This window comes from Podarcis vaucheri (genome assembly GCF_965113315.1).
Source record: "Podarcis vaucheri genome assembly, chromosome: W".
NCBI lineage: Eukaryota > Metazoa > Chordata > Lepidosauria > Squamata > Lacertidae > Podarcis > Podarcis vaucheri.
In genome coordinates this window covers 34,098,270-34,122,260 of record NC_138757.1, presented here as the reverse complement: position 1 = coordinate 34,122,260, position 23,991 = coordinate 34,098,270, and the positions used below count along the sequence as shown (strand labels likewise).

Below are 23,991 nucleotides of genomic sequence, written 5' to 3'. Positions count from 1 at the left end.
CGGCCACCACAGCCATCCCCTGTCTGCCCTCATGGAGTGGCTGGAATCCACTGGGCTGAGATAACCGGCAGAATCCGAGACCAGGGAGAAGAGTCGGTGAAAGAAGACTGGAAGAAATTTAAAGACTATTTAAAGAAATATTGTAAAGTTAATGAATGTTAGAAAGATGTTGGATAGAAATTAAGCGGTTTCCAGCTGTAATGCTTTAGGAGATATGAAAAAAAAAGGATTATAAATGGGTAAAAATTTTATGGTAAGGATTTGCTGTACTAACAAACTGAACTGGAATACAAAGAAGGGAAGTATGAGGAGGTTGGAGGAAATAAGGGTATGGAAGTTATGTTATTGAAAATTAATGTGTGTTTTTAACTGCTTATTATTTTGCATGTTTATTTTTCATTTTTTCTTATATTTAAAAATATTTCTCAATAAATATCTTTTTTTTAAAAAAGAATCCACTGGGCAAATGCTCATCTTGCCAGAGTCTGGGTCTTCTGCTGTTGCTCTCTCAGAAACCGTGCCCAGGTGGGATGTTTCGTTTTTCATAGCTGCTTCATCCCTGAGGAAGTTGGAGGTGACGCAACTCCTGCATCTCTGTCGTGGGAAGGTTTGGGGGTAAAACAAATTCCACCCTTCTCCCTTGGCTCTGTGGAAAGAAGGCATCTTTACATTTTGAGCGCATTTCACAGGCCAGGAGCCAAGCACCGATTCCTGAGGGGGAGAAGAGGCCCAGAAAAGATGAGCCCTTCCCAGCCCAAAGGCGTTCCCCTGAGATTCAGCTTCCGGGCTATGGCTAACCAGGTTAGGAGCAGGAATATTGGGAGCGGGAAGGAACTGATGTCATCTGCCAGAGCAGCTGGCCAATTGAAGGGAATGAGGTGATAACAAGGCTTTCGAATCTGAACTCTTGTTTGCGGCTGATTAGGATAGAGGGAGGTGGAGAACAAGGGCAACCGGAAGCAGACTCTGGGTAGTTGGTTCCTTCTCTTTGTTCGGGTTCCTACGTCACACCAGCAGTTTAAATGGCAACACTCCTTTGCAAGATTGGCCGCCTTTTTAATTCTTTGTTATGGAAAATCAATAAAATGATAAGTTGCCCCTGCCAAAGGGTTGCATGACATCTGGCTGAAGACTTTTTGTGCTAAAAGTTGAAGCTATGCTGGGGTGTGTGTGTGTGTGTGTGTGTGTGTGTGTCTGTCCGTCCATGTGGCCGCTGTGTATTCCACATTCCACCCCCTCCAAAGAATCCTAAGAACCTTACTTTTCCTTTCACAGTGCTACGATTCCCAGCACCCTTAACAAACCATTGTTCCCAGGACTTTTTGGGTGTGGGTGGGAGGAATTGTGCTTTACATGTGCGGTGTGCAGGCATCTCCCAGCGCATGTGTGGGGGGATTCAAGACTAACTCTTATGCTTTTCTTCCTTAGACCAGCTTGAAGTTGAAAAAGAGGTTCTCTGCGTTGAGGAACACAAGCAATTTCACAGCGAAGCAGAACACGGGCCAAATGGTCACTCTGTCATTGCATCTGGTGAAGTCAGACTGGCTTTGCAAAGGAGCTTGCCCCTGAAGCCAGTTGGTTGCCTGCCTCTGGCTGGCTGGCGGCTTGGCACCAGCAAAACACAAAGAGACAGCCCCATGCAACCTCACACCCAAAGATTTCTGCCCATGCTTCAGACATGCAGCCCTAAGAGCAGCTCTGACTCCCACTCTAGGCCCCTCTGCCCCAGTCTTCCTCCTGATGCAGGCTACAGGATCTGGGAAGTCTGATCCAGCTTTGAGGTGTGGTTCCATATGGCCGTTAGTACTGTTGTGCTTTTGCCAGAGAGCCACGTGGTAAGGAAGATCTCCAAGCACGCTTCCTAGGGGGTCCTCTTTAATCCCCAAATGTGCCCACAAAGGCATGAGCCAGCACCCTCATGCCACAGCTGCCTCTGGAGTGACCCTCCCTCCGGTAAGAGGCATGCCTCACAGCTGAGTGCCTGGTTGTTTGTGTAGGGCGGAGGCTTGGAAATCTTGTGGGCTCCCAGATATTGCCAGATCTAATGGCCTTCTGCCTCAGCCAGCATGGCCGACAGTCAGGGGTGATGTAATCCAACAACATCTAGAGGGCCACACAATTCCCCATCCCTGGTCTAGTGAATTTGAGGTTCTTGGTTTCTCTCCCTCTGCCCCCTTTTGCCTGGAAAAGCACTTTGGCAGATTCCTTTGGAGGATTTGGGTGTGACAAGCTGTAGCAGCGCACTGAATAAAACAAATTTGAGAAGCTGAAATACCGGGCTGTTTTCTTTTCTAATAAAAATATTCACTGTGCAGTTCACAGGCAGGAAACACAATGTTGATATTGTCCAGGAAATGGGTTTTCAGTTGGAGGGAATGGGTTGCGTGAGAGCATATTATGTGGGATAACCAGTCTCATATAACCAACATGCTTCAGTCTAATTAGTGCATGAAGGGGTTAACATCATAGAGTAAGCTGTCTCTTCCCCTTACCTTGGGAGTCAGTTCTGATCTATTCTGGTATTCACTTCTTCAGCGTTTAATGTACTGTAGGTTTTTCCTGATTTTATGGTTTTATCTTTCTGTAAACGGCTTTGATGTTTCTTACCATCTGGTGTGTATAAATTTTATGAAATAAATCAATAATTTTGAATAAATAAACAAACAAACAAACAAATAGGAAGCTGTAAAACCACAACCTCCGAAATGAAAGCTACTGTGCCTCCAGACGGATTTTTTGCCTGGAGGGGGGCCGTATTCTGCAATGTGCTATCAATGCAATAATAGTGCAGCTTTCTAATGGACTGTCCACGCAAACATCATTCTGCTTTCTCAGTTGCTCTGCAATGCTTCGCCAGGGTTACCACATCATGGCCCCCTGGGGGTGCGCTCCTGTGTTGTAGCTCAGCAAAAGCAGGACAAAATTCCTCTAGTAAGGCTCACAGTGAGGGCTGCTGAGAGTTGGGAGAGATCTCGGAGGCCAAAGAGTTTGCTTTTCTGCTCAGTACAGGGGATCTTGCCAGCTCTTCACCCCTGACTGGCCGAAGATGCCCATCTCTCAGCGTGCCTGGATGATGACTCAGATGGAGCTGGACACACCATTCCTGAAGGATGCAATAATCTTGCAATTGTGGTGGACCAACTACATATCATTTTGTTCTGTGATGCGTCCCCTGTGCAACTATATTATTATCAGCCAGAGGGGCCCTCTTGAGCTATAAAGTGCAACTTAAGTGGGACAAATCCCCCCCCCCCATAACATTTAGATGGATTTAGGGGAGTGCAACTGGTTTGGTCACCCTGGCGTGAAGCCTTGCGGGCCCCACAGGGGACACCACAACTATGATGTTGAATAGACGTTGAGAGGTGTGGGGGCACTGAATTTTGGCATCGTACAGGGCTCCCCTGGAATTTGAGATGCCATGGTTCACCACTGAAGAACGTTTGTGGTATGAAAAAGGTACCTGGTTTCAGCTGGAAGTTAGGGGGCACTGGTTGGAAGGGTCGGAGTATGTCTGTCCCGAAAGCTTTGCAGGCACGAACAGTACTGAATACAGTCTTGCATATAACTGCCCTCCTACTGTCATGAATAGAAACAATCTGTTTTACAGAGGCTGTTTAGCTTGCTCTTTTTACCCCTTTACTAGACAGGCTGTATTTCTGTGCTGTTTTCAGAGTCGGGAATGCCCATTCCTTCATGGCCAGCATGGAAACCCAGAAAGCTAGCCATTTAGGAGGTTTGCAAAGAGGACAAGGGTGTTACGGGGTAATCTTCTAGCAAACAAGCTTGGCACAGCAGATCTGAGAGGTGGTTTTCTGCTCCCGGAAAGCCAGCCTGGAAACCAGGTTGCCAGGTGAAGGAAGAATGGAGAGACCAACCAACTCACTTGCCTTCAAAGAATTTCTGGTTGCCTGTGGCTACTGGGATAGTGCTTAGATATCAGGCTGGCTGACACATCTTAAAAAATACAAGGGAAAAGCTTTTTTTCTTTCATTAGCAAAGCTCCTTTGGGGCCCCGAATAGCTAAGCTGAGGAAGAAGTGGCTGGTCTTACTTGTTTGTTCTTGGTCCTGATCTTGCCTGCCCTTGTAATCCTACCTGCCACACACTCCTGTTGTCTTTCCATATTTAAGCAGCACGTCTGTTCCGATTGGAGTCCTATTCCTGCAGTTCCACATCCTTCTCTTTGGCACTTGGGCATTCGGTTCCAGGAGCTGGACCTGAGCACAGAGGCTTTCTTCTACTTGGACTCGACAAAGGAGCAAGAGTGGCTGACAGCTGTGGAAAAGGCTTTGCGTTCCAAATCCAAGTACAAAAAAGTAAGTCCAACCCCACCCATTTCTTCAGCAGCCAGACAGCTGTCAGGAGCTGGAGTGAGGAGGAGGAGGAGGTCAGCAAGAAAAAACACCTGGTGTCAGTGGTGTTTTATTCAAAAGAAGCCAACATTCTTCATTCAAAGAAACCCAAACCGTGCAGGCCTCGTGATCACAGAAACCTTTCCCAACAGCTCTTGCCCCAGTGAGGTAGTTGTGAAGGCTGAAGGTTGCTACCCTCCCACCACTCTCTGAAGTCTCCTCCTCCCCCTGGTCCTTCCCAAGCAACCTGAGACTCTGACACCTTGCCTGTCTTTGCTCCCTCCTCTTAATTTCTCTGTGTTCTGGGAGACCAGCAGGGAGGGGAGCTGATCGCAGCAGGATGGGGAGACCCCCTGGCTTCTTCAGCAGCCTGCCTGATCTCTGCCTCTTGACCCCCGCCTCCAGCCTCCACTTCTGCCTCGGATTCTGGGCTGCTGTTTGCCACAGAATCTTCCTGCCCTCCTGCCTCTTCAGTTTCCAACACCTCCTCTTGCTCACAGTCTGCTCCCTCTTCTCCCTCGGACGACCCCCCACCAGTTCCCTGGCTCTGAGCCTTCTTCCCTTGGGGGATCCCCAGTTGGTGCCACCTGCCACTCCTATCTGCATCCAGCCGGCCCAGGACAGCAAGCAATGAACAGAGCTGGTAGACATCCCAGTACCTTGCATCTTCTAGGTGCAGCTGGTCCGTCTAGTCGGAATGATGTTGCTCATCTTTGTCCGGAAGGACCAGCTCAGCCGCATCAAGGAAGTGATGAGGGAGACAGTGGGCACAGGCATCATGGGGAAGATGGGGAGTAGACCCTGAGAGCGGAATTCCCTACGTCTATCTTTCTGTCTGTCTATCTGTTTTTCTAATCTCTGCCAACCAGTTTCCCCCTCTTTCCTGCTTGCTCACTAACAAGCATCTTTGCTCCGCCCCTGCAGGGTAACAAGGGGTGTGTGGCCGTGAGGTTTGTCTTCAACAATACCAGCTTCTGCATGGTCAATTCCCACCTTGCTGCCCACGTGGAAGACTTCGGGCGCTGAAACCAGGATTACAAGGATATCTGTGCCCAGATGAGCTTCCTGCCCCCTGACCAGGGTCTGCCGCAGCTGACAATCATGAAAACGAGTGCGTTTCGAGGGCTTGGAGGGAGAGAGCCTTGGCTGATGTAACTTGCTGGTCTCCGCTATCTGGAGAAGCAAATTGAGTCATGTTTCTGTAACTTTCCTGCCTGTGTGTAGCTCAGGGTAGGCAGCATTTGTTGTTGTTTAGTCGTTTAGTCGTGTCCGCCTCTGTGTGACCCCCTGGACCAGAGCACGCCAGGCCCTCCTGTCTTCCACTGCCTCCCGCAGTTTGGTCAAACTCATGCTGGTAGCTTCGAGAACACTGTCCCACCATCTCGTCCTCTGTCGTCCCCTTCTCCTTGTGTCTTTCCCAACATCAGAGTCTTTTCCAGGGAGTCTTCTCTTCTCATGAGGTGGCCAAAGTATTGGAGCCTCAGCTTCAGGATCTGTCCTTCCAGTGAGCACTCAGGGCTGATTTCCTTCAGAATGGATAGGTTTGATCTTCTTGCAGTCCTTGGGACTCTCAAGAGTCTCCTCTAGCACCAGAATTCAAAAGCATCAATTCTTCGGTGATCAGCCTTCTTTATGGCAGGCAGCATAGTGCTCTCCAAATGTTGATAGACCAAAATTACCATAATTGCTAAGAATTGGCCTTGCTGACTGGGGCTCATGAGAGTTCCACTTCAGCAACACCAGGAGGGTGCAGTGTCGGCGATCCCTGCTGCTGCAGCTGCAACACTAAGGTTTCTTCTAGAGCAGCCAGTAGAGAGCAAGATAAACCGAGTGGCAGAGATGTATTAGATTAGATTATAGCAAATGTAGGCAACTTCTCCAGTGACCGGGGTGGGAGTTGCAGTTTGTTAAGGGCAGTAACGCAAAAGCAGAGCGGCCATTTTACATGGAGAAGGTTCCAGGCTCAGTCACCAGTGTGTGCAGATCGGGCTGGGCATGATCTCTGCCTGAAAGCTGCTGCCAGTCCATGTAGTCAGTCCTGAGCTTGATGGGTCAATGGTCTGCCTCAATATAAGGTAGCTTCCTATGTTCCTGTGTACTACAGCAGGGTTTGGAGGGCCACAAGCGCCCTGCCCATGAATTCAAGAACCAGGGGAAATTCTAAAAGTCTTTGCTGGAAGGACATCAAATCAGGGGCCAGGTGAACCTCTTTGGGAGATTATTCTGAAAGGTCGGGTGCCATGACTGAAAAGGCCCTGCCATACTTGAAAGAGCAGGAGTTCCCTGGGAAAGGGATTCTAGTCAGTGGAGAGGCAGTGCAAACATAAGTGGGCCTTCTTCTGGTACCCTTTTCCCAAACCTTGAAACACTTGAAAGGCCAAATGGGATGCTCTGAATTGGGCCTGGAAGCAGTACAAGAGCCAGTCTAGTTCACAGAGCACTAGCCTAATATGATCATACTGCCCAATCCTAGTTATCAGTCTTACTACATATTGCAGGAAGTGGCAGCAGGCTGCCCCCCGCTCCCCGCCCCCGTGAGCTAGCCTGTAGCTGTGGTTGCTTTGCTTTTTTCCAGCACTGTCATCTGATCACTAAAAATGAGCTTCAGAGACTTCTGACCTACGACCAGGTGAGAGACATCTTTGTGTTATATGTGGTGGTTTAGGATATTGCCCTGTTTATTTCCTTTGTCTGGGATACCACAGCCTAGGCTAGAGAAACCACTTTCAGACAGGTATTCCGGGCGGCGTCAAGATGGCGATGAGGTAAGACGCATTTGCCGGAGTTCATCTCGAATCCTCTTTAAAATCTGTGTTGTGGCTCCCAGCCTTGCAAGTTTTTGCTGAAGATTGTATCAGGGTGTTGGAGCCCATGCCAGGAGTTCACATTGTTGATAACTGTAAAGCCTGCATCGTAAATCAGCTTTAATGAGCAGATAATTGTATTCTCCGGCAGCCTTGGTAGCAGCCCTCGACTTACTGGCTCTCCGCCAGCTCACATTCAGTTGTTATTTTTATTTCTACCACCTTTTACTACCTTTTAAGCACCGCTATTTTAAAAGACTTATAACGATGGGCCAAGGCAAACGCCTAAGGGATTGTGACGAGGCTCTGCCCTCCCCAAGAGCCAAACAATTAAAAACCGACCCCCCCCCGTACCTGGCAAACGGAGTGACCCAATTGAACGCTGCTATAGGGTGAAAACTCAGAACCGTTTCTACCCTCTAACATCTCCAGAAACAACGTCAACACCAGAGGAATTATTTTTACCTCGGATTAAATCTGTGGACGGCAAGCTTGGAGGAGGAGGGTGTGTCCCACTGGGGGTGGTGCAGGACGCCGGAGCTGAGGACTGTGCAAGACAAGAACAACATGAACATCTCCATCTTGTGGTCAGAACCCTTAATTGCATATTCAAGAAGATTGATGTGCTATCCTCCCAGCTATGTAACCTCGAACAGAAAATTGATAACTTCTGGTCAAAGTTTAAACCAACTGTAGATACGGGGGAATTGAAGTGCCAGAGGTCCTTGCCTTCTACCCAAAAAAGAAGTGTGATCCCTAAATACAAACCAAATCCTGCACTGAAACATCAAGCATTGTCCCTGCAACCTAAGAAAATCTGCCTAAACATCGGGGCAGGGTCACCAAGGTGGCTTACTCTGAGTGGGGTTAAAAAGCACCTAAGCAATCTCCTAAACATAGAAATCTCACAATGCGATCTCATTGCAGTATTACCTTTGAACCAGCACCTCGGGCAACAGAAAGTGATGCTTGCGTTTTACTCTCCAAGGATTCCTTCAGCTATCATCAGGCAGAAACCACTCTTGGCTAGGTACGATATCATCCCAACAAGAGTTTTTATGGATAGCATGACCCACCCCCTCCTACTTGCCGGTCACGGCACGGAGTGGACTCTGTCGGAGAGGTCGGGAGTACCTCGGGACATCGAGCCTCCTCTCCCGGAGGATATCCATCCGTACCGAAACTGGACTCACCCTACGTCCCCACGAGCTCTAAAGAAACCCACTGGCGCAAGTAATTCTCTGACCCCGCCGGAGGAAAGAGAGCTTTTAGCCACCTTTGGCGACCTTCCACCGAGAGAACAAGAAATAATTGATAGACTAGAAGTACTTAATCATCAGCTCATACATGTCCAGAAGAACGGAAAAGTTCTGCCCACTTTTCAGGATTACCCTGCCAGCTTTTCGGAGTCGTGTTTTAAGGAAGCAGGAAGTCTTCCTCACCTTAGTCCTGCTCCTAAACCCATTCCTCCCCCATTTGTGGGCAAAACCCACCGGCGCTTGGCAGACCCAGGTCTTGCCCCACAAGTTGGTCTCTCACCTCAACTCTTGATAAATTTTGACTCGCCCTCCAAGAGCCCCCCGCTGAGGAGTGTAGCTCAGAGTTCCTTCCACCAAAACAATTCCTTACCATCTGATCCATCAATGCCGGAACTGGAGTCCTCTTATTCCCCTGAGCGGCATAGACCCGACATACGAACGGTACCAGTACGCCAAGCATCCCCTGTACCTTCACCAGCATCAGGTCATGGGAGTGCTCCACCCACATCAAAAAATGGCCCGGATTTGATTGAAGACCCGGCCGGTCATATAAATCAAATGGTTTCATCGGCGACCTTCAGCCCTCGCGGTGGGGCAGTCTCAGCAAATCCAGTGGAGTTTCCCACTGAAGTGTCCGCCCTTGGGTTACCCAGCGGGAGACCCGTTTTGTCGCCCCAGTCAGAATACTTCACTACCAACTTCAAGACCAGGTACCTTCAGCAGGTGCCTGCCATGCAAAGTAAAATAACTGACTTTTTCGTGGGGTCTGCCTTGCCTCCAAAGGACCCACATCTCTCCCTGAAATGACAGCGAATTGGTCACAACAGGAACTCCCCCCTATCAGTCCTCAGCTGGAACATTGCGGGCTGGAGGGGGAAAAAACTTGACCCAGAATTCTTGGAGTATATTAACCTGTTTCATATCATCTTGTTCCAAGAATCGTGGGAAGTAGAGAGAATTGCCCTAAATGGCTTTGAGCTTCTAGAACTCCCTGCCTGCCCCTCCCTGAAAGGAGGCCGCCCCAAAGGGGGCCTAATAATAGGCATCTCCCTCAACCTACACTCTAAACTTACTCTAGTACAGGCCTTGCCTCCTTACGCCCTTACCGGGCTGATTGCGGGGGAAAAGATCTCACTTCTAGTTACAAATGTTTACTTGCCACCCGGGGGTTCTTCCTCCGAACTGGGCTCTAAATGGGGCTCGCTAGAAGAGCATTTGCTCTCATGCTATGTTAAGTTTCCTAACACCCCGGCCATAATAGGTGGCGATTTTAATGCCCGCACAGCAGCAAATTGGGACTCGCTAACCAAAGCCAAATGGTGGGTTACCCCAAACCTTGATAATTATGAGCTGGAACATATCATGAGGAGAACTTCTAAAGACCAACGAGTTAACGAGGCTGGAGTATTCCTCTACCAAATGGCCATCCGTTTAAATCTGGTCCCCCTAAATGGAACATGCCACCCTGATATTCCAGGGGATCTCACTCATCTGAGCGTTAAATCAAACAGCGTTCTCGATTACCTGCTGGTTTCCAGTGATCTACTTAAGTGTATCTCCACCTTTAAGATCGAGAATGTACAATCTAGTGACCATCTTCCCCTTGTAGCCAAGCTCTCCCTGAACTGGCAGTCGGAGGCTCATAGACATGCGACCCAGATGGTAACCAACGAATCTCTCCAAGTAAGAGGAATCAAATGGTCGGAGACCCAGGCTCAAAGGTATCAGGAATTCTTTCAAAAAGAAATCCTCGGGCCCCATCCCTACATAGACTCTGCCTCAGACGAGTATAGTATAGTGTTGAAACGCTTCCACCACTATACGACTGATCTTACGTCCTTCTTCAGGTTACCACCCAAAATATTAAATCGAAATGAGTATAATTACGGTGCCCCCTGGTATAATTCTCAGTGTAAACAAGCAAGACAGCGCCTCCGTGCTATATATAATGTATACAAGACCTCCGAAGCATCTACTCTGCCAGCTAGTTATGCACAAGCCAAGCAAGTTTACAAACGCACGCAGAAAACTGCCAAACGCGAGTGGCAACACAATCGCTGGCAGGCCTTGATTACTGCTTCAAAATCACATAGATCCAGGGAATTCTGGTCTTTGATTAACAGAAGGGCGAAGAAATACCCAAGGGCAGTCATCCCTGCACCGACATGGGAATTGTTCCTGAAGAAATGTTTCTCACAGGCAGATGCTCCCTCCGACCATCTGATGCATCTGTTTTCCCACCTACCTATTTGGCCTCCCACCGATCCGGACGAAATAGCCAAGCTAATAGCCCAGCTGAAATCGGGCAAAGCCCCAGGGCCCGACCTGATCCCTGCTGAAGCCATCAAACTACATCCAAAATGGTGGGCTGACATCTTGGCCAAAACCTTCGACGCAATCAACGCCTCTGGTCTCATCCCCAAAATATGGAAGGAGGCCATTATAGTACCAATTCATAAAAAAGGTTCTCCAATGGAGCCGGAAAACTACCGTAACATCAGCCTCCTTTCGATTATAGGGAAAATTTATGCCAGCTTTTTGCTGACTAAACTATTGCGATTGGCAGATGAGACTAATCAGATTGGCCACAAACAAGCAGGGTTCAGAATTAAACGTTCTACAACTGATCATGCGATAGTTCTTTACCATCTGGCACGGAAGTACTCCTCCCCCCCCCCCGGGGCTACCTTTGTGCTGCCTTCTTAGATCTAAAGGCAGCCTTTGACAGCGTTCCTAGAAATATTCTTTGGGAGAAACTTGCGAAACAGGGCATTGATAGAAGACTCTTATGGCTTATAAGTCAGCTCCACGAAGGTACCCTTGCCAGAGTGAGACTTACTCCTGCGGGCGACCTCACAAATTCGATACCAATAAACAAGGGAGTGCGCCAAGGATGTATATTGGCTCCCTGCCTATTCAATCTATTCATCAGCGACATGCGAGCACCCCTAGTCAACTCATCTCCAAGTACACATGCGCCTAGACTAGTGGACTCCCGCTGTCCACTCCTTTTATATGCGGACGACGCGGTAATTCTATCTTATACACGTGTTGGACTAACCAGAGCTCTGAAGATCTTTGCCACGTATTGTCAACTCAACCAATTAACCATCAACCATGTTAAATCTAAGATTCTGATTTTCGCCAGAAGTCGGAGATTATACGAATGGAAGCTTGGTGGAGCAAAAATAGAGCAAGTCCTAAAATTTCAATACCTAGGAGTTATTTTTCAGTACAATTTGGGGTGGAAAGCACAAATTCAACACCTCCTTAACAAGGCCAAAACTCTGTCATATGCGCTCCTCCGATTTTTCTTTTCGGATGGAGCTTTGCATGTTCCCTCGGCCCTAAAGGTGTTCAAGGCAAAAGTGGTACCCGTGCTTGCTTATGCTGCCCCGCTCTGGGCCGTGATGACAGATCTTACTCCTCTTGAGACTTTGCAAAACCAATTCCTACGTCGGCTCCTAATGCTCCCCCTGTGCGTAAGCAACGCAGCCATCCGATTAGAATTGAAGATCGCATCCTTAGAAACTTGCCTGTGGAAGCAAGTCTTCAATTATTGGTTATCATTGTGGCACAGATTACCAGACCATTACCTTGTCCAATGCTTATGGCGAGATGAATTCTCCAGCCTTTGGACTAGTAGAATTCATGCCAAACTCCTGAGCTACGGAATCTCTCCCTTAGATTCCCTAAAACTAGATCAAATCACTGCTCAAAGACTGATCCGCCAAAGACTGGACGACATCGATTTACAGCGAAATTATACGCTGGGGGGAGGTGTTTGTTCGCCCCAGAACATCGGTATCACTTTAACTTACTGCGTTCCATCATACCTCTCCTCCCTTTCGTCTGTTGCCCATAGGCTGGCCTTCACCAAGGCAAGGTTTAACGTTTTTCCCTCAAATGTCCTGAGACATAGATTCTCAAAGGGCCAAGCCTCCGCCATGTGCGAATGTGATAAGGAGACGCCGGAGTCGCTTCAGCACATTATGTTCACTTGCCCCTTGTTCAATGTGCCACGGGCAAATTTGTTGGGATTAATTATACAGAAGCTAGAGGGTACCCCACCAAAATTCCACCTTGCCCAAATCTTGCAGGATAAGGATATCCATACGACACTGAAAGTGGCTAGGTTCCTGGTCGCTGTCCTTACCCAAAAGCGCTGCCAAGGAGCACTACAAGTTAATTAAGGCGCAGCATGTCATCCCTTCCTTCCATTCCATACTACAGTATTTTATTGTTATAGTGGTGTTTTAGCGGCTGTTTTTCCCCACGTGCAAAAACTGTTATTTATGTCTTGTTTTTATCTGTATGGGCCTATGGCCGCAATAAAATTTCTCTCTTTCAGACAGTTAGGAGCAAAGTGTAGCTATAACATAGGATGACTGCGACTTCTACAAATGCTTTTTAAGGTTGCAGGTTTGTGCAACCTGAATTAGAAGCAAGTCCCAATTAAGTTGGAGGGTTGCCTTGGAATAAGTAGGACTGCTCTGCAATTTCCCAGTTAGAGGGCTTTCCTAGCTCAGCACACGCTCCAGATGTTGTTGGACTCCCATCAGCCCCAGCATAGCTGCTGTCCAGCAATATCTAAAGGTCTAAGGTTTCCTGCTCTAGGTTTTGCATCGATCTGGAAAATCTGCGTTGCTCACATGTTCTTATCAGCAGATACTTCCATTTAGTCCAATTAAATTGCTGATGCTTTTTGTTTTACATTTTTCTCTCCAAGGTTTATGTGTTCATCATGTTGATGACCTTTCTCCCACTTGGCATAAGGATCATTGGTATTTTGTGTTGAAACAGAGGCCTGATTGCTGCACCTTATGGTGGATTTAAACTCTGTGAGCGTAGTCATGCCTTAGCCCTTTGAGAAGGATGCTGCAAGGAAGGCAAGGGGGGGGGCAGCCTCAGACTTCCAACATATGCAAAACCATCATAAAACATTAAAAACTTCCCTAAAGGCTGTATAGTTACTTATCTCCTTGACATCTGACGGGAGGGTGTCCCACAGGGCAGGTGCCACTACTCAGAAGGCCCTCTGCCTGGTTCCCTGTAACTTCGCTTCTCACAGTGAGGAAACCGCCAGAAGGCCCTCGGTGCTGGACCCTGATGCCTGGGCTGAACAATGGGGATGGAGACACTCTTTCAGGGCTGAGGCCATTTAGGGCTTTAAAGGTTGGCACCAACACTCAGAATTGTGCTCAGAAACGTCCCGGGAGCCAACGTAGGATGCAAGAGGATGGTTTTGCAGTTGCTCATAGTGTCAGGGTGTATTCTGGTGGTTGTTAACAGTTTGTATGGATTATTGGTACATATAACAATGCATATTGTAGGTATGGCTAACCTGTGGTCTGCCAGATGTTACTGAGCTGCAGTTCCTGTTGGCTCCAGCCATCATGGCCAGTAATCAGGGATGATGGGAATTGTAGTTCTGCAGCATTGTGAGGGCCACGTGTCTGCTGCTCCTGAGTTAGAGGATTTTCCTGTTGTGTGATGCAGCAAAGTAATTTAAGATGACATGGGGCAAAAATGCACAAGCATCCTGTACCTTTAATAATTGGGTATAAGATAGGATTTCAGCAGGTATACCCCTTTTTTTGCACTTGGCTAACCTACTAGTAGGGACGCGGGTGGCGCTGTGGGTTAAACCACAGAGCCTAGGGCTTGATGATCAGAAGGTCGGTGGTTTGAATCCCCGCGACGGGGTGAGCTTCCGTTGCTCGGTCCCTGCTCCTGCCAATCTAGCAGTTCGAAAGTGCAAGTAGATAAATAGGTACCGCTACGGCGGGAAGGTAAATGCCGTTTCTGTGTGCTGCTCTGGTTCACCAGAAGCGGCTTAGTCATGCTGGCCACATGACCCGGAAGCTGTACGCTGGCTCCCTTGGCCAATAAAGTGAGATGAGCGCCGCAACCCCAGAGTCGGTCACGACTGGACCTAATGGTCAGGGGTCCCTTTACCTTTACCTTTACCCTACTAGTACTTCACCTTGGTCTTCCAGCACAACAGTGGCTGTTAATAGACTCCATTGTCAGGCAACAGGGGGTCTTTTGCTTCTCTGCTGATAAGCGATTTCTTTTTGGCTTTAGCTAAACATTCAGCGTACCCAAAAGACAGCTTTTGCTGATTTCACAGAGGGAGAGATCAAGTTCATCCCGACGTACAAATTTGACTCTAAAACAGATCGCTGGGACTCCAGGTAAGCCCCTGCTTGATAGTTGAGCCTTTGTAAGTAAGTCCTCTCAATCATTCTTCTGCAAGGCTTGTTTGTTTTTCCTAGTCTGCTGAGATGCTAGTAGTGTCCTGCCTTTCCATCCTCCTGAGCAGGCTAGTAAAACATATATTTTAAAAATGGCTTTGTGCTAAGCAAGCTGTTGGAGGAGGGCTAGAGTTGAGAGCTGGATGGACTTCCTTTCCTCTGCAGCCAGAATGGACATCAAGCGAGACTTCCGGGTTAGCGCGATCGGCCAATGGCGGATTCCCTCTGAGCTCCGGAGGGAATCGGCTTCGTGGAAGACGGGTCCTGCCGCGGCGGCGGCGCGGGGACCCTCAGAAACCACAGGCGCGGAAGCCTGTGGACTTGGTGACTCGGTGGGCACCATTTGCGCCCTCCCCGACCCACGAAGAATCCTTTTTAAAGGCTTCGGAGTGGGTGACGGAGAGTGGCGTGGTGCTGTGAGTAGACCGCTTCTTCTACGGAGTGAAGCCGCGAGCCATGGCCGGAGAGCGCTGACTTCTTCCTTTGAACATTTGGACTGCAAAAGTAACAACCCGTGAGTAGTACGGAAATTGGACTTAAAAATCCTATTTTTAAATTCGGCACGACCGGGGGATGCGTTAAAAGGAAGTCCGCCCCCCGTCTTGTAGACAATTTAAAGCAAGAACCGGATAACTAAGGTCGAAAGACCATCTTTCTCTTTGTGAGACAAAAGTTTCTAATTCCACGATTTGGCACTATAAGCATTTTGCTGGAGGATAAAATCTGATTTTAAGGAGCTGATGTGCAACCCCCCGGGATCCGGGAGCGATCCGTGAGAGAGCCTGTTGAGGAGATACAAAGACTTTGACAGCTGTCAAAAGAGCTGTCAAAGTTAGAAAAATCTGCTTTTGTTATTTCTGCTGGTTATTTTTGATACAATTGACTTTAAGTCGCTTGAAAATAAAGAAAAAATAAAAACAAAGTAATCAGACTGTTGGAAAAAGAATACTAAGTAACCAGAACCCCTCTAGAGGGGGTTCTGAGACATTACAATGGCTGCAGATGGAAAATTACAGGCTGAGCTGGAAAGAATGTTTTTTCTCTTGGGAAAATTACAAGATCAGAGTGAAGCTCTGACCACAGATGTTATGACCTTGAATTCCGAAGTAAATAATCTTGTTGATGGTGCCAAGGACTTTACTCAAGAAAATCTTGCAGCGGAACAAGAAGAGATATGGGCAGACTCAGAGGAGTGGGAAGGAGAAGCTGAAACGTTGCAGGTGAAAAAAGACAACCAGAGGCCTGAAAAAATGGATTACAAAGGAAACAAGACCTGGATGATGAAAATTTGGCTTGAATTTGAGAATGACTGGAGAGATCCCCCTACGGGGAGATCGGAAGATCTATGGATTACAAATTTGATCAAGGTGAAAGTTGGAGCTTTTGGGACATTTGGGACATTTGGACTTAAAAGGAATAAGAAATATGACTTGGGCTCCACTTTTGAATACGGAGGTCTGGTTGGAAGAAACGTAGACCCCATCGGGACAGAGCTTCTCCAAGATTTGATGTTTACCATAAAGGACTACCAACAAAACCGGCAGAGAGGGACTGAAAGATATTTAAGGGCCTCGGACGTGAGGGATCCGGGCTGAGAGCCGATGGATTGATGGATATTTTTTGGGGATCGAAACCGAAAAAGGGGGGGCGAGAGTTTTGGAACCCAAAGGGTCTATAATTATATGTTGTTTTTTGTTATTTTGTTTTGTAAATATGATAAAAATTGGGAAATTCGTGGAAGGGAAATGGGGCCGACCTTAGAAAAATATGTAAAGGGTGTGTATTTTGGTTTAATTGAGGTGTATAAGTTAAATTTGGTTAATTAAGAAGAAGTAAGTAAAATAGTAATAAGGTAAAAGTTGGAGATAAGAACTTGCTGAGTTAATTATTGGAGTTGGGGTGCAGGAAGGGGAGGTGTGGGGAAGTCAGGGAAAGTGGTTAAGAAATTAGGGATTTGAAATTACATGTGTTTGTTTTTGTGTTTGTATGTCTGTGTTGTGTATTGTTTGTGTAAATTGTGAAAACCCAATAAAAATTTATTAAAACAAAAAACAAAAAAACAGAATGGACATCAAGCAAAGGAGGAAGAGAGAGATCCAGCTCTCCTTCACCTGCTCACTTTGCTTGCATGGAACTCCTGGTTGCCAAAGGTGTGGGATGTAAACACAGGAGCAGTCAATGACAACATTCCTAGAGTGTACATGTTAGAACATGGGGAGGGATGTCTGTCCAGCAAGCAGGTAAACTTCCTGGGGATGGAATTCCTCTGCATGTGACCAGAGGTGGGTGTGGCCTCACCTGTGCAGGTAAATGATAAAAGCACAGGGCAGGCAGCCATATCTCTCTCTCTCATCTTCATCTTTTGAAGGAGCAACATGCCCTCTTGGCTCTCAGCCAAGAGAGGACAGTACTATCTTCCTATAAGATAGATTCTGAGTGTATTTTACCCTTTTAAAGCTGCCTGCCTTCTGGGATCATATTGTGAACAGAACGTGAGTAAACTCTTTTATACTTTTATAAAGACTGTGCCGTGTCTTGTATTTTAAGAGGGAACAAAAGGGGAAATTACCAGAGTAATTATTATAGTGGTTCTAGCGAACCTGTGCAGACGTTAGCGTTGCGAACTAAAAGAGGAATGTCATAAACTCTGCTGATATTTTGGGAACTTGTTAGCACAAGTTGGATTAGGATATAATCTCACAATATATCCTCTCCTGCACCCCTGAACATTCCCACAAAGGGTTATTGGCCCCAGTATTGCGTAGAAGCAATGCACCCGCGAGCTGCTGGTAGCTTGAAAGCAAAACATAATGGGAATGTTGGGACTGTCCGTGGGAAAAAGAGGGACAGTAAATTCACAGTGCGAAGCACCGGAATTAGCTCAGAGTGTAATATGAGCTGTACAGGAAGTACAGGAGGTGTTTTTCTCTCGACTGCTGGAGTTTGAAGAGAGCAGTCATGTTTTCTGTAACGCTGCAAAGACAGAAATAAAGGCATGTAAATACGTTTCTGTCTATCTCTTTCCCCTGCCGGGGGGGCAGGAAAGAGAGATGTATTCTTCTCACGCTGAGAAGGATCGCCTATTGCGACCTAGCCTGGATCTTGCTGGGGAATGCAGACAGGGAGGTCAACAGGAGATCAAGCCGGGTGCCTGGGAGAGTTGCCAGTTTCTCCTGATAAAGGCTTGATTCCCGACATCTGGTAGCACGGAGCCGATGGTTTCGATCCATGAAAGCAGCAGAAGAGGTTGATGGATCGTACTTCATCCTCTGCAAGGAGATAAAGGAAGATATGGTAGCGTGCGGATGGAAGCTACCGAAGCAGATGTTTTTGCTGATAAGCCAGGAGCAACGGAACCCCTAAGGTATGCTGAATTATGGGCTAAAAGTGTGAACGTAGATTGATTCTTCTCTGGTTCACAAAAGCTGCTTTTTGGATAAAAAAACAGCACTGAGAGAGAGCCACATTCTTCGCATTCCTGGGACTGATGATGTTGGCTTTTCAAGCCTGGAATGTCCAGTTGCTAAGCAACGAGACGTCAGTTTTTTCAGCTACTTCGGAGATAGTTAGCTTGAAAAGGAAGTGGAAATTTACTAGCCAACGGAAGAGAGGCTGGGACTGTAAGAGGCTGGAAAAACACCGGTAAAAATTCCAGCGTTTGTTTTGTATGCTATCTCACTGCTCTTGGAGGGACTTTCAAAACAGCCTGCGTTTAGCTGCCAAGTGCAACGCAGTGAAAAGCCAGTAGACTCTTGGAAAATACAAGCTCACAGCAGAAAGCTGAGGCTTGAGATTGAGATGGCTTTGTTCTCTCAGAAGCTCCGAAAAGCTTGTGAAGCTGGAGTGAGAAGCAAGAGCCGAAAGTTGACTACCCCAGAAGGGGAGAGCCAAGATGGCGCTGGCCAAATTCCTAAAAGCTCATCGAAAGCTGGGGAGAGCTTTGACCCCAAAAGGGGGAGTGAAGGAACTGTTGCTGTTGATGTTCCTGTTCTTGCTGCAACGGATGTTGCTGACAGGGGGAGTGAGGCTCGGAGTTGTAGCGCCCCCACTACTATTGCAAGAGAAGAGCAAGCTGAAGCTCTGAACGTTGTTTGTTGTCGCAATTGTGGCCAACCTGGGCATCTTCAGCGGAACTGTAAGAGGCCACATCAGCAGAAAGGAGCTAGGGGAAGCTCTGCAAAGCCTGAGGCGTCAGGCAAAAGTCGTACCAAGTCCCAAGTGGAACCAGCTATGGCTTTGATGTCACTAAAAGCCACACCAGAAGTGGAAAACGCTTTTATTTTGGACACTGGAGTGACACAACACATGACGTCACGCCGAGAACTGTTTTCTACGTTTAAGAAGCAAAGCTTCGCTGTGAAACAGGCCAACGGCCAGGAGCTGGAAGCGACCGGGTTTGGAACTGTGTATCTTGAGAGTCTGAACTTGACTATAAAAAATGTGTATTTGGTTCCTGATTTAAAGTTCAATCTGCTGAGTGTTTCGCAGATCACAAAGAAAGGACTGACTTTGTCCTATGATAGAGAAAGCTGCAAAATCTTCAAAGATGGAGAGCTGTATCTTTCTACCAGAGAGAAAGATGGACTGTATTTGTTGACTTTTGAACAAAGTGATTGCATAAATTGTAATGCATCTGAGTCTAACATGATTTCTCTTGCAGGTATGATGAAGGACGTCCAGAAGGCGACCAAAGTTAACAGTGCATTTCAGCGAGTGTATGCTGATGTGATTGGTCCTCTAGCACCATCTAGAGGCAATGCAAGATATTATCTTGTGTGTGTGGATTATTTCTCTCATTATGTGTGGATATATATATTGCAGAAACCACAAGAAGCCTTAGAAAGGTTTAAAGAGTTTTGTGACAAGGTTAAGAATGTTCATGATGCTAACATTGATTGTCTTTTCACAGATGAAAAGCTAGTTTTTCTTTCACAGGTTTTTCAGGATTTCCTGGATAAGAAAGGGATAAGGCACAAGACTGCTGTTTCTGCAGAAGCATGGAACAAAAGTATCTGTGTGCAAGTGAACAAAGAATTGCAAAATGGGATGAAGGCGCAATTGCTGAGTTCACATTTGCCACATGAGTACTGGGCGGAATCGATATTGTGTTATTGTTACACTTGGATGAGAAAGGTTTCAAAAGATTTGAGATGTTCTCCTTTTGAGAAGCTGTTCCATAGAAAACCTTCTGTTGCCCATTTTAAGATTTTTGGGTCTCATGTGAAATCTGATGCTCCAGGTGGAGTAAAGAATGCCAGAGGTATTTTTGTGGGTTATGAAAAGGGTCTCTACAGAGTAATTTTGTCTGAATCTGGTCAGGTGATTCTCACGAAATTTCTAGAGAGTGCTCCTGAACAGCAGAGAGTAATTGTTCAAACATTTCCCACTGAGGACAATTCAGACGATGATGATGATTTTACTGATTACAGTGGTACTGAGAGTAACAGTGATAGCTCGGAGAGCTCAGTTGACACAGTCATTGAGAGAAAATCTCACACAATGGCTAGACCTTCACAGGTGAAGGATGAACCACTGTTTACTATCAGAACTGGTTCTCCAAAGAGTCCTGAGACTGAACCAGTGAGCAGAGAGGAACAGCACCTCATACATAGGTCTGAGAGAGTTACAAAGGGTGTACCACCCAAGAAGTATTCAAAAGAGTTTGCTAAAATTGGAAACTTTAATAAATATCTTATATATATATAAAAGAGAGTTTGCTAACTCAGCTGTTGCATGTGTTACTATTGTTGACAACTCAAGACAGGTTGAAGCTGTGTCTAAGTCAGAGACAAAGACACAACAGAGAGTTGCTAAGCGTAACACTACATTCATAGAATCATAGAATCATAGAGTTGGAAGAGACCACAAGGGCCATCGAGTCCAACCCCCTGCCAAGCAGGAAACACCATCAGAGCACTCCTGACATATGGTTGTCAAGCCTCTGCTTAAAGACCTCCAAAGTAGGAGACTCCACCACACTCCTTGGCAGCAAATTCCACTGTCGAACAGCTCTTACTGTCAGGAAGTTCTTCCTAATGTTTAGGTGGAATCTTCTTTCTTGTAGTTTGGATCCATTGCTCCGTGTCCGCTTCTCTGGAGCACCAGAAAACAACCTTTCTCCCTCCTCTATGTGACATCCTTTTATATATTTGAACATGGCTATCATATCACCCCTTAACCTCCTCTTCTCCAGGCTAAACATGCCCAGCTCCCTTAGCCGTTCCTCATAAGGCATCGTTTCCAGGCCTTTGACCATTTTGGATGCCCTCCTCTGGACACGTTCCAGTTTGTCAGTGTCCTTCTTGAATTGTGGTGCCCAGAACTGGACACAGTACTCCAGGTGAGGTCTGACCAGAGCAGAATACAGTGGCACTATTACTTCCCTTGATCTAGGTGCTATACTCCTATTGATGCAGCCCAGAATTGCATTGGCTTTTTTAGCTGCCGCGTCACACTGTTGGCTCATGTCAAGTTTGTGGTCAACCAAGACTCCTAGATCCTTTTCACATGTACTGCTCTCAAGCCAGGTGTCACCCATCTTGTATTTGTGCCTCTCATTTTTTTTTTTGTCCAAGTGCAATACTTTACATTTCTCCCTGTTAAAATTCATCTTGTTTGTTTTTGCCCAGTTCTCTAATCTGTCAAGGTCGTTTTGAAGTGTGATCCTGTCCTCTGGGGTGTTAGCCACCCCTCCCAGTTTGGTGTCATCTGCAAATTTGATCAGGATGCCCTTGAGTCCATCATCCAAGTCGTTGATAAAGATGTTGAATAAGACCTGGCCGAAGACAGAACCCTGTGGCAACCCACTAGTCACTCTTCTCCAGGATGAAGAGGAACCATTAATGAGCACCCTTTGGGTTTGGTCAGTCAGCCAGTTACAAATCCACTGAGTGGTAGCATAGTCAAGACCGCATTTTACCAGCTTCTTTACAAGAATATCATGAGCACCTTGTCAAATGCCTTGCTGAAATCAAGGTAGGCTACATCCACTGCGTTCCCTTCATCTACCAGGCTTGTAATTTTGTCAAAAAACGAGATCAGGTTAGTCTGACATGACTTATTTTTCAGAAATCCATGCTGACTATTGGTGATCACAGCATTCCTTTCTAGGTGCTCACAGACTGTTTGCTTAATGATCTGCTCCAGAATCTTCCTTGGTATTGATGTCAGACTGACTGCGCGGTAATTATTTGGGTCCTCTCTTTTCCCCTTTTTGAAAATAGGGACAACATTTGCCCTCCTCCAGTCTGCCGGGACTTCGCCTGTTCTCCAGGAATTCTCAAAGATGACTGCCAGTGGTTCTGAGATCACATCTGCCAGTTCTTTTAATACTCTTGGATGCAGTTCATCTGGCCCTGGAGACTTGAATACATCTAAACTAGCCAAGTATTCTTCTCCTTAGTTATTCTGGGCTGTGTTTCCTTTGCTGAATCATTTGCTCCAAATTCTTCAGGTCGGGCATTGTTTTCTTTATCGGAGAAGACTGAGGCAAAGAAGGCATTGAGGAGTTCAGCCCTTTCTGTGTCCCCTGTTTGCATTTCACCATCTTCTCCCCCGAGTGACCCCACTGTTTCTTTGTTCTTCCTTTTGCTACGAATATACCCATAAAGCCTTTTTTGTTGCTTTTAACCTCTCTAGCAAGCCTGAGTTCATTCTGTGCTTTAGCTTTTCTGACTTTGTGTCTACACGTGCTGGCTATTTGTTTGAATTCCTCTTTGGTGGTTTCCCCCCTTTTCCATTTTTTGTACACATCCTTTTTTAATCTTAACTCAGTTAAAAGTTCTTTAGATAGTGTAGTGGTTGGGAGTTACTTGTGCGTAATCCTGCTCCGTTTGAGCATCGGATTGCCTGGTTAAACCCTCTAGACTACGCAGCCCATATTAGCGTGGCTGCCCTTAGTCACTTGTAGAATCTGTCTGTGGGCGTTTCTTAAAGCGTTGCCAACATAAGAGTTGTTTGACGCCCAATCGTTTCCCCCTCTCACTGTGCGGGAGTCTCCTGCGCAGGGTGGGCGTGGGCAGCGGGGTGCTTGGGCTCTCCTCGCTAACCTCCAACGAAGAGTCCTGGAGCCCCTGCACCTCCCTGTCCCGTTGCTCTCCTGGATCCCTGGTGTTACACTCATTCTCTTCCCCTTCCTCCCGGCTGAGTCTCCCTCTAGCGCTTGGACCTTCCCCTGCAGAATCAGAGACCCTCTCCTTCTCCCGTGCCTCTGATGGCAGTTCCCTGACATCCACCTCCCTCCCAGGGCCCCCTTCACTCCCCCTCCGACCAGGGGGCTCTATTGCAGCCTCTTCTCTGGTCGGCGAGCCAAGGAAACCCCTGAAGGAGCTGTCCTCCTCATCTGTGAGTGTGAACACCTCTTCCCACCTGCTAAGGTTCCCACCCAAGGAATGACTCTCCCAATCCGATTCTTCTTCGGATTCTGCAAATCCCTCGAAACTCTCTTCCTCCTCTGTGGTGCCGAACTGTTCTTCCCAGAATCGCCCTAAGGGCTTGGGTTTATCTGGGAACCGTCGGTGGAACACTTCCAGCATATGCTCGTCGTCAACTGCCTCTGCTGGCACCCATGTGTTTTCTGACCAGGGCTCTCCATCCCACGCCACCAAGTACTGCACCTGCTGCCCTCGCCACCTTGAATCCACTATCTCTGCGGCCGAGCTCTGGTGTTCCCTCTCTTCTACCTGTGGCTGTGGCAAGACTTCTACCTTCCCCCCCCTCGGATTCCCGCCCCCCTCTGTGTGGTGAGAGCAAGGACCTGTGGAATACGGGATGTATTTTCATGTTGTTGGGCAACCTGAGCTTGAACGCCACTGGGTTTATCTGTTGTATAACTTCAAACGGACCCAGTCTTCTGGGCTGCAACTTCTTGCACCCTCCCTTAAAGGGTAACCCTTGAGTGGACAACCACACGCGATCCCCCACCCTAATGGTTTCCCCTTCCCTCCGGTGTTTATCTGCTTGCTTCTTGTAACTGGCCTTTGCCCTTTCTAGGTTCATCTTGAGCTGTTGATGTAACGCTTCCATTTCTTCCACAAACTGTTCAGCTGCAGGCATACTCCAGCTCTGTTCCTCATTGCCCGGGAATGCCCTGGGATGACACCCATAATTGGCCAAGAAGGGGCTCATACCGGTGGACACATGTTCAGCATTATTGTACGCAAATTCTGCTAGCGCTAGTTTCTCTACCCAATCATTCTGCCTTTCGCTAACGTAACAGCGTAAGTATTGCTGGAGTACACTGTTTGCCCTTTCCGCCTGCCCATTGGTTTCTGGGTGTCTCACTGTCGAGAAGCTGACTTCGACTTGCAGTAGGCTCA

The 23,991-nt window shown here is 47.3% G+C and overlaps 1 protein-coding gene across 1 annotated transcript in view; it reads left to right on the top strand.

The window, feature by feature from the left end:
* Positions 1 to 6,594: 6,594 nt before the first annotated feature.
* The window catches only part of LOC309523285 (inositol polyphosphate 5-phosphatase OCRL-like), a gene marked incomplete at both ends in the record, with an annotated part of 441,918 nt that continues 424,521 nt past the window's right edge, over positions 6,595 to 23,991 (top strand). Inside the window, 3 exons of the mRNA XM_082207066.1 lie at positions 6,595 to 6,654; positions 6,930 to 6,983; positions 14,505 to 14,614. Of these exons, the coding sequence (XP_082063192.1) occupies positions 6,595 to 6,654; positions 6,930 to 6,983; positions 14,505 to 14,614 (224 nt within the window). The remainder of the gene's footprint in view (positions 6,655 to 6,929; positions 6,984 to 14,504; positions 14,615 to 23,991) is intronic.